Genomic DNA, 14,627 nt, shown 5'->3' on the forward strand with positions numbered 1-14,627 from the left:
CTGCCAAATGTATTCCTAATAATTTGCCAGAAAGTCATAGCTCACAAATTGTGACAAGTTTAACAACCAGTTCCCTAGAATGGCTTCTCTGTAGACCTCTGTAAACTATTAAGGGGGCAAATAGAATCATAGCTAACACTGCTAAGAGAAAATGTTGGCTAAGATACTAGAAAATCAATTAATTGAACCATGGCACATTAAATGACAGGTTTATGAACAGGGTGCAAGAAGACTAAAGCTGAAAACATAATTGCTGTGGAGCTTCAGGGTGGATATAACAGAAAACACATCATATAAAATAAAAAAAAGATGTTACCGCATTTCTTTTGTCACACTGTCACACCATTGAAAACAACTGTGACATCTAGATGTTACAAAGTGAATAGATCTCAAGCGTTCACAGACATATATGTATGAGTGTACAAAGAAGGTGATTTCCAAATTGTGTTCAGGCTTATAGTTATATGGACAGTGATGCTTTGTAATTAGGCTAGTGAGCATACATCTAATAGATTTTATTTAATATTTGCTCAGTTTTGTCCAGACATCCTTTATTTAAACTCACAGTAGTTTGAATTTCCTCACTTCCTTACACTGTTCCTCCAAGCAAAAGTTTAGAAAATGCCAGCTTCCGTTTGTATATCTCTATCTCTTGCAGAAAAGTGTCTTACTCTAAACACTCAATATAGTCACACAATGTGTGAACTACACCAACATGCAAGTTCATTGGCTTAATGTTTTCCATGTCTGTCTTGATCTTTTTATTTCTACGCTATGTGCTGTCACTGGATGTCTTCTTCAATGCTTTGGTGTACACTGAAAATTAGTAGCACCATCTTTTGACAACTCTGTGTGCTTAATTTAAATATGACTATTTTTTGATATACATATATTCGATATATTATACTTTTTGCTTGAAACAGCCGTAAAGCCACTATTTTTGTAAGACTGTTTCTTGAAAAGTATGCTTTTTGCATTCACCATTTATGCCTGTGTTGGCTGTAGTAAGTGAGAAGGACAGACAAAATGATAAGCTGTTTATATATTATTATTAATTAGAGTAGGCGGGTAATGATTCTCTATATGAATAAAAGGTAAAGTACCACTTCTGGTTAATGGAAATAACCCAAAAGTTGATAGAAATCTACGTTTTGTATGCAGAATATGGTTGATCTAAGTGAAAGTGTACTCAAGTACAGTAATTGTGTTTACATACATATACACACACACACAGACATAATTCCAAAAATGGTATTTTCGGACTTAGGGAGGTCTAAATCGCCGAGGTTCATCAAAATGTCAACATCAAAATTTTCCTTGTCCTTCGTATACGAGAAAGTAAAAAAGGAATGCAGAGCTGAGTCAAGAAAGGAAGAACCCAGGTAGTGTTCCAAGACCTTTGGGAATTGAAAAGCTCCAAATGTTGTATTTTTATCCAAGCATAAAATCTGTGTATAAGAAAGTAAAGTACTTGCTCAGACATACTAAAGAAATGTCTTACATGGGTCTCTAAGGAAGCCAGTTCAGTCAATAATTGTTAGACAAAAAGCCTCTTTTGAGTCCAGTAATGTTTAAGTGCTGTCTCTGACCAATGTTTGACCATAATTTGTTATATAACCTCTTTGCTTCTAAATGCAAGAAACAATAAAGGGACTTTCACTAGGTAATGGGTGCTGTGTTCAGGTTTTGCCCATTATGCAATGCTCATTTGTAGTTTACCATATTTAACCCATCCTTTCTCTTCCTATCCACACTTTTCAACTTGTATTTTTAATAATGAAATCATGTTTGGGCAACTGGAACAAATTCCCGTCTCAGTGAAAATTATTCCTGTTTCAATATAGTAGGGCATTATTGTGCTTTAAAATCTAGGACATCTCTCTATTAGAGAACTGCAATGCATCAGCTAACTGCAGAGTCATTGTTACCTCTTGCTTGTATAGCTCAGACCTAGAAGGGAAAGTACTGTCCATTTATATCTCAGCATATGCATGGCTCTGTGTTATCAAAGTTATATATTTAACTGCTGTTGGTCTGAAAACAAGGAGCAGCTGGTAATATGAACTCTGTCAACATATAGGTTTCAAAGTGTGGAATCAATGACCAGGATGTCACATCATGTCTCTGTTTTTAGTGGCACGGTGACATGTCTTGAGGATGAAAAGACAGCAACTGAGGCACAATCTGGGATTAAGCACATTGTATAAATCTTATTATCTTGCATTTTTATGTTTTCTGCATGAATGCTATTTAAAGTATTTATTTTTCCTCTTTGAATAAAAAAAAGCTGTCATAGCCTTTTCTGCTAATAAATTCCAATTCTGGTAAACAAGAGATTAACTGTTTACGTTGAGCGAGCAGGAGCTGGTTGTTTTCGTCGGGAGAGAGAACACAATGTGCTTGAGTATCTGGTTTCAAGAGGGATGTTTATTATAACTCCTTGCGCTCTGGTTGGTAGGAAGAAGGGGGGAAGGCATTCCGCCTACCAAGGTTCTCCCATTGAGGCCTCTCAACAGGACGGCAGTGGTGTTGTCAGTGAACACATGTGTGTCTGTGTGAGCGCGCGCATACGCAGCCGTTTACTGTCTGTCACAAGCTGACATAACCTGCAGCTAAATAGCTGCCTTTTCCTGGAAGTGTTGTGGAGCTGCTGAGAACAACTTCTGTTGCTCAGAATAACAAATTAGTCAGATAAAGCTGGGCTAGCAGCTTGCCCAGTAGATTCTGCCACAAGTTGAGAGGGTAATCTGCTAGGAGCTTAGAGTACAAATGTTCTTAAAAGGCCAACTGTACTGTTTTGTCAAAAATTCACATTGTGTATTCTTTACTCTATTTACTGTTGAGTTAAAAGTTTTACCTTTAAAGTAGGCCTTCTCAAAGTGAATTTAACCGTAATTAAAAATGAAAATTTCAGCACAGATGTAACAGACGCATATTGCAGTCATTTGACTTACCGCTGTAAAGAATCAATGATTAGTGTGATAACCACAGAGCCTGCTATTCTGTGCCACTGTTAAAAAATTTAGTGTGCTTGTATACTAAATGTAGATAAGTGCTGTGAAGCAGGAATTGAGTTTCCTGCTACTTAAGCACAGTAGGCATTATACAGAAAATATACTGAAATTAGATTTCAGGCAAATGATAAATGAGTAAAATTGTAAAGAAGAATTCCAAACCAGGTTATTTTGATGACAAGCTGCATGGTGACTAGGCGGGTACCTCACAACTCCAGGGGACTGGGTTCCCCCATCGTGGAGTTTGCATGTTTTGCCTGTGTATGTGTAGGTTCTTCTCTAGCTACTCTGTTTTCCTTCCACATCTCTTACATTGTATACCATAAAACTCTCAAACCTGCATGGTCCAGTTCAAGATCACAAGGTGCCAGTGCCTGTCCAGACAGCATTGTATACAAGGAAGTATTCACCTCTGGAAAGGTACACCAGTCTATTGCATTGCTTATTCACGTACATCATATTTGCATTCAGTCTCACATAAAGTCAATTTCATTTGCCAGCTAACCTTCGGGCTGTAGTAACAAAAAAAAAAATCAGAGCAGCTATATGGAGAAAACCCATATAGACACATGGAGAATATAAAACACCACCCTGACAGTGACCAGTTTGGGATTAAAACCCAGATCACTGGATCTGTGAGAGAGTAGCACTGACCACTGTGCCACTGTACTTGCTTCTATGTTAAATTAATTAATAACTCTGTATTGGCCTGATATGAGTGAGAGTGGTTGTGTACCAAGATAGGGACTTGCTCTTCTGAACTGGATAAGCAAATTAGAAAATGTAATGGATTTGTTTAGGTGATGCCTTTTATCATAGTGACTTGTACATGCATGGTATGGTTGTGTCCATATCTCTGCAGTTGGAGCCATTACCCTTCAATTAAAAGTAACATTGTTTAAACATATAGATAATAAATATCTGAGAGAGTTTTAGTTACATTTGAATGTAGCTCATTTGAGGCCTGAGATGAGGAGCCAGGGATGTGAGTATTAAGAAAGAATATTTACACAATGTACAACATCCCATTTCAAAGATTTGATAACTGATAATCAGTTACTTTTATTTCCTCTGTCATGTTTGCCATTTGCAGGTGAGCACCGGGGCATTTCTTTGTATTTTGTAACATTGATAATGGTGGTGGAACAGATTGTCGGACTGATCATAAAATGGAAGTGAAAACCTCAGACATATATTTCATTTTATCCATCAGTTTGTATCCCTTCCTCACCTATTATTTATAGATAATGCAGTGATAGGTTTTAGCATTCTTTGATCCTATTCCAGAAAAATGTGGAGCAGAACAAAGTTCAGAAAGTTAATGAATGAATGAACAGCTTTATTTCTGTTTGTGTTCCAAAGAAAAAAAATCACTGTTTACATTATAGTGCCACACACTTGTTTTGTACAATAAGATCATCTTGATCACCTTTTTATTTTGCAAGCAGTTATCTAGCACTAGAATTACCAGAGCCTACGAAAAAACTCGTAAATCCGGCCCACCTTAAATCCCTTCACACATCTCTGTCAGCATCTTTTGTCCTATAAATGTGCCGATAAAGACAAGCAGCCTGCTATTCCATCCCCCACCGCCACAGAACATGCAGAAAGTTCTCCCAGCTCATGCCTTGATTATCTGGGAGTGAAGTGCTGGAGTTTTAGAGTGGAAATAATAGATCGTTATTTGGAACACATGCATTTCATGTGTGTTCCGTTTCTACAATAATATGTGTAAACACATTGTTAGAACAGAAACGTTTTTCATATTTTAGTAATAAATGACAAAATGTAGGCATAAACTATATAATGTGTGAAGCCTGAAGTCCAAAGATCAAATAAACACTTTCACAAAAGGTTCAAGGACAATACAACAACTTCCGTGGCGTAGTGGTAAGATTTGCTGAGTTGTACTCAAGAGTCCCCCGTTCAATCCTGACTGCCTCCTATATGTACCGTTTTCAGTAGTGAGCTGCTCTTATTGTTAATATTATACAATAAACATATACATTTGGTTTGCGTCTGTAACAGCCGGTGTACATTTATAGCACTTGTAAAAGGTAGTGTATTTTTTTTTTCACTTTTATTCTTTCAGTTACGATACATACTGATCTTGCCAGTCCCCACATGTTGCTATATGGTGCTGTTTCTTTTGTACTCCAGGACATGCAGAGGAAAGAATAGTACAGAGAGTCAGTTCAGCGCTATTTGCAATCATCAGATTCAAATGTTAACAGTTCACACACACGCAAGGACCGTCCTTCCTACATTTACGACATGTGTACCTGTTGCAGTGTTCACACTTCTCTCTATGCTGTAGTTTTTATTACACGCCTGAAAGAAAGACACAAATATATGTGACATTTTGAAGAAATCATTTTATGACCTGAATAGTACCAATCAGAAAACATTGTCGCACTAATGCAATATTATTTGAAAATGAACAACATCAGATCGGCTGTGAATTTATACTGGCGCTGTTAGTTAGAGTAAGATCAGAAGGGGGAGGTGGGGGGCGAGGGAGAGCGTGAACGTGACTGAGAGAATAAGACTGAAAAAAAGCTAACTTTTAGAAATGGCATACATTTACAGTGGCTGTTACAGGCACAAATCAAATGTATGTTTTTATTGTATAATATTAACAATAGGTGCAGCTCATTACACAAAACAGTAAGTTTGCCGGGGAGCCAGATTCGAACTCACGACCTCCGGATTATAAGTCTACGGATCTTACCTTTACACTACAGAAGCTATCGTACTGTACTTGCACCTTTTGTGAAAGTGTTTTATTTGATATTTGGCCATCAGCCTTCACATATTATACAGTTCATGTCTACATTTTGTTATTTATTACTAAAACATGAACAACATTTCTGTTTTAACGATGTGTTTACATAGATTGTTGTAGACACAAAACACACATCAAATTATTTCCCCTTACAATTCTGGGTAGCTCACTCCCAGATAATCAAAGTAGCATATCATAGTAGACTGGTATTTTGTAAAGAATAGAGAAAAAAGTTTACAGTAACAAACTATCCAAAGGAGAATCTGTCTCTTATACAGTGAACATTCCATTTTCTCATTCCCATAGTGTGTAGGCTTTTTTTGACTCCTTAATATGATTTTTGAAATTTGCTCTGTGTGATGATAGTGCATGGTGTCTGATGTAAAATCCACCACAAATTTAGAACATAACTGTAGTGACTTAAAAAGTTGTGGAAAAACTCAGGTGTGAGATTAAAAAAAAGTTCTAGCACAGTATGTTCTGAAAGCGGAACTATCAGAAATCTATATTGGGGTATTCTGAGTGACACTGTGATAGTTTATAATCAACAGTGCTATAAACATTTATTGTCATTTAGATGTGATGTGTCATTTTTTCTTTATTAAAAACATACAGAAATTATTTTTAAAAATAGTAAATGTTTTTATATGTGCTGCAATGCAAGTGTACTGAAGACTTCATAAAGTCATGTACTATAGTAGTCTCTTACTGATATAAGCAGTAACACCTAGAAATAAAAAAGAAAGGATATGATGTGAGTAGGCAGTTCAGGTAAAATGGTTACACTAAATTGACACTGGGTGTAACCGAGTGTGCTATTAAAGACTAAATAGAAAAATATAAAGTTTATGCCAAAACATTCATATATTTATTATATTCACAAAGAGGTATACTTGGTGATTTTGAATCGAATTTCAGCTGCCCTAAACCAGCTGTACCCTGCAAAGGATCATTTCACTGGCAAACAATGAAAACTGAATTTATGTAGAAGATATATGTTAGAGTGGTTTTCTAATAGATAGATACTTTATTAATCCCAAGGGGAAATTCACAATATATGATATATAATATGATGATGCATTCCCCTCCAAGGCAGAACAAGTACCACTTTGGACATTGAGAAGACTTAAGAAGATGATATAAGCTTAGTATTGGCAAAACAAAAACTATAACTACTGTTAATTAAAAAGCAGTATAGGGGAGTCTAAATGAAACTTCAGGAGCTGTGTTACAAGAGTATAGTGTATACTAGAATAATGATGAGTCATCAGTCTTAATAACAGATAATCTATTAAAATACTCTGCCAAAGTAAAGTAAAAGAAGTAAAGACTGGTTCAACATATGAGTATGCTTATATAAGTCCTGTGAAAGGCTGCAATCCTGTCAGTGGATGCCTGGACCTTTTGCCTGTTACTGCTGGGTTCATTCCTGTCTCTGATTGGCTTGTACAATTGAGAAGACATAAAATTTGAGGGGTTTATACAATTATCTGTTGCTTTGGATGTAGGGAGAGCATCTTTTGTTACAGAACATCATTGTGCATTTTGAAAAAGCATATATTTTATGGCTTTGGTCGAACTGTATAGCACATGTAGCAGTAACAGTTTCACTTAAGTAATTTAAGTTTTCATGATGAAAGAGCATTGAAATTTAGAGAACAAGAAAATATAGATCTGTAAGTGTTTGCCAGGTGCACCTTTTAAATATTTGCCAGTCTAAAGTCCTTTTGGAAATGCACACCGTTATCCTCAGTTTTTGCCATCTTTTTCATCATTGTTATTGCTTAGTAGAAAGAAGATTCAGCTTACTATTGTTCAGAAATGTATTTTACTGAAATGTTCCAGATCCCACCAACAAAAAACATTGGATTAACTAGGTTTAAGAAATTATGTTAATATGTTTTACTTTTGGGATTTTGAGTCTAGATTTGAATGATGAAAAAATATAGCTTTTTTGATACTATTTAGAAAAATAAAAAGATTTTTAGTGACAGACATTATTTTTTATGTCTAAAGCCTAACTGCTTAACAATCAGAATTAATTTAGCTGGTTGTTTATTGCCGTGGCCTTGACTCTGCATAATGTTTTATAGACTCCCTCCAGTGTATTTCCTCAAAGTACAAATGCTCTGTCTTTGTCATAGTAGGCAAGTGCTCTGGTCGTGGTTGTTTACTCTTGTTGTGCAGAAGGTGGGTGTTGGGTTCCTAGAGCCTAGAGATTTATTTATTTATTTTAATATTTATCATTCCTTAGCTGATCAAAGCAGCTGAAATATTCAAGTCACTTTTTGATTGAGATATTTATTTTCATTTGGGGAAGTACATTAATTGTAACTCAGCCAAAAGAGCACTTGTATGGTCAATTGCTCATGTTGAACAAAACAACCTGGCTCATAATTGGCATTATAATTTACCCCAAAGTTGTTCAATAGGGTAGAGATCAGGGCTCTGTGCAGGCTTCTCAAGTTCCACCTTGTATTTATGGACTTGACATGGGGCACAGTTCTGCAAGAATAGAAAAGGGCCTTCCCCAAACTGTTGCCACAAAGTTAGAAGCACACAGTTGTCTAAAATATCTTTTTATATTATAGCATAAACTTTAAGCAAAGGGCCTAGCCGAAACTGTGAGAAACAGCCCCAGACCATTATTCCTCCTCCATCAAACTTTACAGTAGACACTGTGCAGTCCAGAAGGTAGTGTTCTTCTGTCATCCACTAAGCTCAGATTCATCCATCAGACTGCCAGATAGTGAAGTATGATTCATTACTTCAATTAATACTTTTCCATTGCTCCAGAGTCGAATGGCAGTGTGTTTTACACCACTCCTGCTAACGCTTTGCATTGTGCATAGTGATCTTAGGCTTGTGTACAGTTGCTCATCCTTGGAAACCCATTTCATGAAGCTCCTGATGCCCATAGTTCTTGTGCTAATGTTGCTCCTAGAGGTGTTTCATATCACACATAACAGAGGACAAGTGAATTTTGCATGCTGTATGCTACAGTACTCAGTGGCCTCGCTCTGAGTTTTAGTCTACCTCTTCCTGACTGAAGTGGTGCTGCTCCCTGATTTTTCCCTCAGCAGAGCAGAAATGCCAAAGGTGGCATCTTATGACAGTGCCATCTGTAATGTCACTGAGCTCTTCAGTATGACAGAGTCTACTGACATTTTTTGTGAATGGAGATTGCATGGCTATCTGCTTGACTTTGTGCAGTGTTTAGCAATGTGTGTGGCTGAAACACCTGAACAACAGTTTTCAGGGGTGCCCACATACACTATATAAATAAACATTTGCTAAAACTGTAAGCGGCAAGTGAGTTAGAGTTACAGATGACACTGAATTAGTTGATCTCTCCTATGCTGTAAAGCCAGCAGTTTCACTACAGATAAAAATGATGCTTGAAATGAAACATTTTATGAAATTTAAATATTTTTTTTTATTTTTAGGATGTCAAAAGTATTTTATGAAATTACAAAAGATGTGCCCAGGATCTAGAAAATAATTTTTATGAGAATAGTTTGAGAGTTTAAGTGGATTAATTATTGTCCACAGTCAGGTAGTATACATTAGGAAGTTAAAGAGGCTTACAGGGTATGGGTTATAGATGTCAGTGTGTAATGTGTAAGTAAAAGAGTTTCTACATAAATTGTATAAAACACACATGAGAGCACAGCTAAAATATTTTTATAGCTTTGGTCTCCATATAACAAGGAAGATAACACATCTGGACTATGGGCTAAAAAAAGTGAAATAAAAAGGCGATGTTATCAATCCAAATGATCCATTGATGTTTTGTCAGTTTTCAAAAGTAATTTTCACTATTGCATTTGTTATTATGATTAATATATGTAAGATATTAAGAACAAATCAGAATCCTTAATGTCCTGGTTTATCGGTAGTACATATTCAGGTTCACTCAGGTTCACTCACAGCTAATTTAAATGAGGTCTGCACATGGTATTTACAGATTTTAAGGTGACCATTGTTTACAAATTCTCACACAAACTGCTATGTGGCCTGATTGCTTAATGCTGCTTTATATGGTACTGAGTCAACTATCTTATTTCCACACAGACTCTGTGTCCTTGTGCAAGATGTGTATGGGATTTTCTCTGAGGTGCAACTTCCCTTCTCCTACTTTTCCAAAGGAAGCCTTCTGTACTACTGTAGTAAATGGGAGGGAAAATTATGCATCTTTAATGACATCAAAGTCCTGCAAAGAACAACACGGGCAAGGTAAGGCCAGTTGTGACAGTAAATCACATTTTCTTTTCCAATGCCCATTGGCCATATATGAACATTTTTGCAAATCCTAACATAAGGAATTCCACATTTATCATGGAATAAATACATCTATTTTAAGCAGAAATTTTATCAGGTGTAAGTCAGCTGGCTGAGCTCACTCAGATAGCAAATCATTGATTAGACATGGGAAACCTAAATGGGTAGGAAGGTTGATTTTAAGAGTACTCTGAGTGCATCTCTTAGGAATGAGTTAAACTATGAGTTTTTAAAGAGATTAAAACCACATTTGAAAGAAAGTTGGGGAGGTTGAACCCAAGGTTGTTTCTGTAAAGACCTGTAGATAAAATGTGCTGAGTACTTGTTGTGGAGGCAACCTTAGAATCTACTGGATGCTACAAGAGGTGATGGGAACGTTAAAGAAACGTCGTTGCTTAGAATAGAAGTGATAGCTCTCCAAATTTTCAAGAAGGTGGCAATTGTGGTAAGGGCTGATGCCAAATACCTTGTGAGGGAGCAAAAGAATAAAACCATAACCTTCTGAGGAACAAAGAAAAAAAAGTATAAATCTGAAGCTAATCTGGCTGTCTTCAGCAACAAACATGAAATTGTTAACCTCCTCAACTGGATATCATGAACAGTTGTAAGGAATACTTGGAGTTCCTTGGCTGTTCTTTTGAGGAAAAACAGTGTAGGAAGCATCTAGGGAAAATTATTCCATTACTAAGATTGTATATCTCCATAGTACTCGTCTTAGTTAACATATGTTTTGTTTTTCAGTCATTGTCCAACCCGCTATATCCTAACACAGGGTCACGGGGGTCTGCTGGAGCCAGTCCCAGCCAGCACAGGGTGCAAGGCAGGAACAAACCCGGGCAGGGCGCCAGCCCACCACAGGGCACACACCAAGCACACACTAGGGACAATTTAGGATCACCAATGCACCTAACCTGCATGTCTTTGGACTGTGGGAGGAAACCGGAGCACCCGGAGTAAACCCACGCAGACACGGGGAGAACATGCAAACTCCACGCAGGGATGACCCAGGAAGTGAACCCAGGTCTCCTTACTGCGAGGCAAAAGTGCTACCACGCCCTATGGGTTTTTTTTTTTTTTTTTGAAATGCACAGACAGTACCTTGGGACTAGCAAGCTGGGAAAGTTGCCCTTTTTTATGATTGACTGAATTTATATTACTATGAATATAAGCACACATTTTAATGCATTCTTAATAGTAATATAAGTTAACATACTCAAAAATGTTTACTCAAATTTGGGATCGCAGACATTCTTAATAATGTTTATCGTAACATACATGATTCACATAATGTTACACATACAGTGAATTACCTGCCGTCTGTGTCATATGTCTATTTTTGGCACTTATTAATTAAAACAGTAAGCTTTGAAACGCAAGTCAACATTTTTAATGAACTTTGATCATCTTACCAGTCTAACATGCACTTGATACCAATTTCTAATCATTGTCCTAAATAATTATGAAACGTTTAAAATTTTACTGATAGCAAAGTCTCTTTAGAGGCCACTACAAGGTTGAACTATTTGTATGAATAGACTTGTTTTCCTGTAGTTTTAGTCACTGCATACATTCAGATGTAACTAATGATATGAAATCAAAAGTATCAAAGTTGTTTATTCATGTTGCAAAATTTGCTCTGTAAAACTGAAATTCAGTTAAATTTAAAATATTGCTGTGATCAGGCTTAAATGAGAAAGACAATGCATGGATAGCTATGTTAATTTTACCATTAGAGTTAAGAATGTACCCTTTTAAGAATTTCTTAAGAAAAACTCTTAAGATGTACATCAAAGTGGTGAACTTTTGTTAACTATTATTTCCTTTACTAAATGTATGATGAAACAAAATATTAATTCCAAAGTTATGCTGCATCATTTAGGCATTAATAAACACTTTAGATTTATAAAAGGACTTATTAACATTTTATGAAAATACAATCTTTCTATGAAAATGTCCATTTTATGTAGGAAATAATTTGTTAATCTTGCAAAGAGTAACAAACTCCATGCATCTCTGCCTTGCATGCATTGATGGACACATTTGTCTAGTGCTGAGGAATCTGCAATAATATGTCAACAACACTTTCATACAGGCAAAACCTGGAGAGCGTCGACATGCTTCATTTAATTATGTATAGATGTGATGAGCACATTGGTAGCGTCACTGTGGTAAATTGTTTTCTATCTGGCCCAGGCTATAACGTACCAGTGACCACTTCCTATATGGGTAACATAGCTCCTAAGACTTTTTGGTTGCCTGCTTTTCCCCAGCAAACCTTTAACAAGGTAACTGTCCTTTCAGTTTGCGCTCTGGATCGTCAGCTGTCAGTCATTAGTCATACTAATATCAACAAACATTTGAAATTTAAGTCCTTTGAGTGCAGAAAGAGAAACATGCAGTCTGGTTACCAAAGTTGTTTGATATGAGACCTAAAAAATAGATTGTTTAATGATGTAAGCAGATACTGTAACCCCTCTAAAAATCAGGGAGAAATTCAACTTTACACAACCATGACCTGCCTGGTGCTGAATACTTTCCTGAAAATATGATGTATCTTTTACTTTTCACAGTATGTCATTATTTAGTTAAGGTTTGAAAAATGTTGTTTGAGTAGACTTGGACCACCTGTTTTAAGTTTTAAAAAGTTTTTAAAGTTTTACAAAGTTTTAGAACACTTCACTTTTTTCCAGTTTTCTTCAGATTTAATCAGTTCAAATGTAATGAATGACCTAAAATGGTGAGCAAGGTAAGCAGTAAACTTCCAGATGTTTAAATTTAAAGTTTAGGTTAGCAAAAACTGAAAAAAGTACATTTCAGGATGTTACAAATGGACCTTCTTCAGGGAACAACTAATAGTGTTACAACCTACAGATGTTCTGTGACAATTAAGGTAAATTAAGCTTTGCAAGTTGAAGCAAACAATTTCCACTGGTGTCCAAACTTCTATTGATTACTTAAAAACCTTCTGTCTGTCTTAAAGCAGAGTTGGAACAGACTGTGTGAAGTACTAGTACTTGGACAATATTACAGTGTAGAAAGTTATAAATTCCAGTGATAAGGGCAAGAAAATGGAAATTAACAAATGAAATGAGACAGAGCATTATTACTATTTTGAAGTTTAGGCCTTTTAGTTAACAAAATGGCAAAACAAATCAGTGTCAATGAGTATGGTGTCCAGCCAATCCAAAGGCATTTGGAAACTGGTAGAAACTGATGGGAAGAGATCTGGCAGACCCAAAGTCACAACTCAATCAGAAGACAAGTTTCTGAGGGTCACCAGCTTATGTGATAGGTGCCTCATAACACCACAGCTTAACAGTGGTTGAACAAAGCAAGTCTCAGTTTCAACGGTGAAGAGGAGACTGTGTGCTGCAGATTTGACAGGTCAAGTGGCAGTAAGAAAGCCATTCCTTAAAGGACTACTGCAGACTGGAAGAGTGTCTTATTGACAGATGAATCAAAATTTGAAATCTTCGGTTAATCATGCAGGGTGTTTGTACGCAGTTGAGTGAGTGAAAGGGCATTTCCTCATTGTGTGACACCAACTGTCAAACATGGAGGAGGATGTGTGATGGTCTGGGGTGATTTTGCTGGATTCAGAGTTGGTGACTTACACAAAGTGACTGACATTCTGAATCAAAAGGGTCACCACAGTTTGGCTGTTATATCAAAAATTTTAATATAATTTTGTACACTTGATGAAATGATTCATTGACTTATTTTTTTTTATTTGCCATTGTTATTTGTTGTATGCCTTGATGTCATGAAAGATTAAGACTGTATGCATTTCCATAAAAACTAAAAAATATTGAGGTGTTTTATATATATACTAGCCAATCCGCTGCGTAGCATATGCCGCATAATTATGTATTGATGGGTGAACACTTCCTGAAAGACACAGTTGTCCAAATGGGGTGGGTTTGAGGATATGACTGTGAGTGAATGAAAAGATGGAACTCTGGAGAGAGGGCGGGGAAGCGGGCCCGAGAGGCTTCGGGTCCTAACCGTCCAACGACGGGTCGGCACAACCGGTAACGATCCTTCCGCAGGTTCACCTACGGAACCCGTGTTAGGACATTTACATCCTTTAGATAGGCAAGTTCGATCGTCTGACGCCCATTCCGCCCCCGCCATTCTAGTCTGCCAATTTCATAAGTCATCTCTTAGTCATTGTTCAGTACACACTGCCTGCTCATGTGTCCGCCCCCAACTCCTCACGTGAATTGCTTTCGTCTGTGTGCAGTCCACATGCACTTGTGAGTCACGTTGACTGTTGAGTCAAATGAAGCTACAGGCTCCACACCTGGTGGTGCCCTTCCGTCAATTCCTTTCAGTTTCAGCTTTGCAACCATACTCCCCCCGGAACCCAAAGACTTTGGTTACCCGGTTGGCTGCCTGGTGGGTCATGGGAATAACGCCGCTGGATCGCCAGTTGGCATCGTGTATGGTTGGAACTACAACGGTATGTGATCTTCTTCGAACCTCCAACTTTCGTTCTTGATTAATGAACACATTCTTGGCAAATGCTTTCACTCTCGCGCCATGGT

The 14,627-nt window shown here is 37.0% G+C and overlaps 1 protein-coding gene and 1 long non-coding RNA gene across 4 annotated transcripts in view; one reads left to right on the forward strand and one right to left on the reverse strand.

Annotated features, from left to right (window-relative positions):
• spidr (scaffold protein involved in DNA repair) overlaps positions 1-14,627 on the forward strand; it is a 389,881-nt gene that overhangs the window by 308,191 nt on the left and 67,063 nt on the right. For all 3 annotated transcript variants that reach the window (XM_028803494.2, XM_051929096.1, XM_028803495.2), the window contains exon 11: positions 9,874-10,035. In XM_028803494.2, coding sequence (XP_028659327.1) covers positions 9,874-10,035 — 162 coding nt within the window. The remainder of the gene's footprint in view (positions 1-9,873; positions 10,036-14,627) is intronic.
• The window catches only part of LOC127528412 (uncharacterized), a 69,330-nt gene that overhangs the window by 40,250 nt on the left and 14,453 nt on the right, over positions 1-14,627 (reverse strand). The gene's annotated exons all lie outside the window — the stretch shown is intronic.

The sequence above is a fragment of the Erpetoichthys calabaricus genome, chromosome 6 (genome assembly GCF_900747795.2).
Source record: "Erpetoichthys calabaricus chromosome 6, fErpCal1.3, whole genome shotgun sequence".
NCBI lineage: Eukaryota > Metazoa > Chordata > Cladistia > Polypteriformes > Polypteridae > Erpetoichthys > Erpetoichthys calabaricus.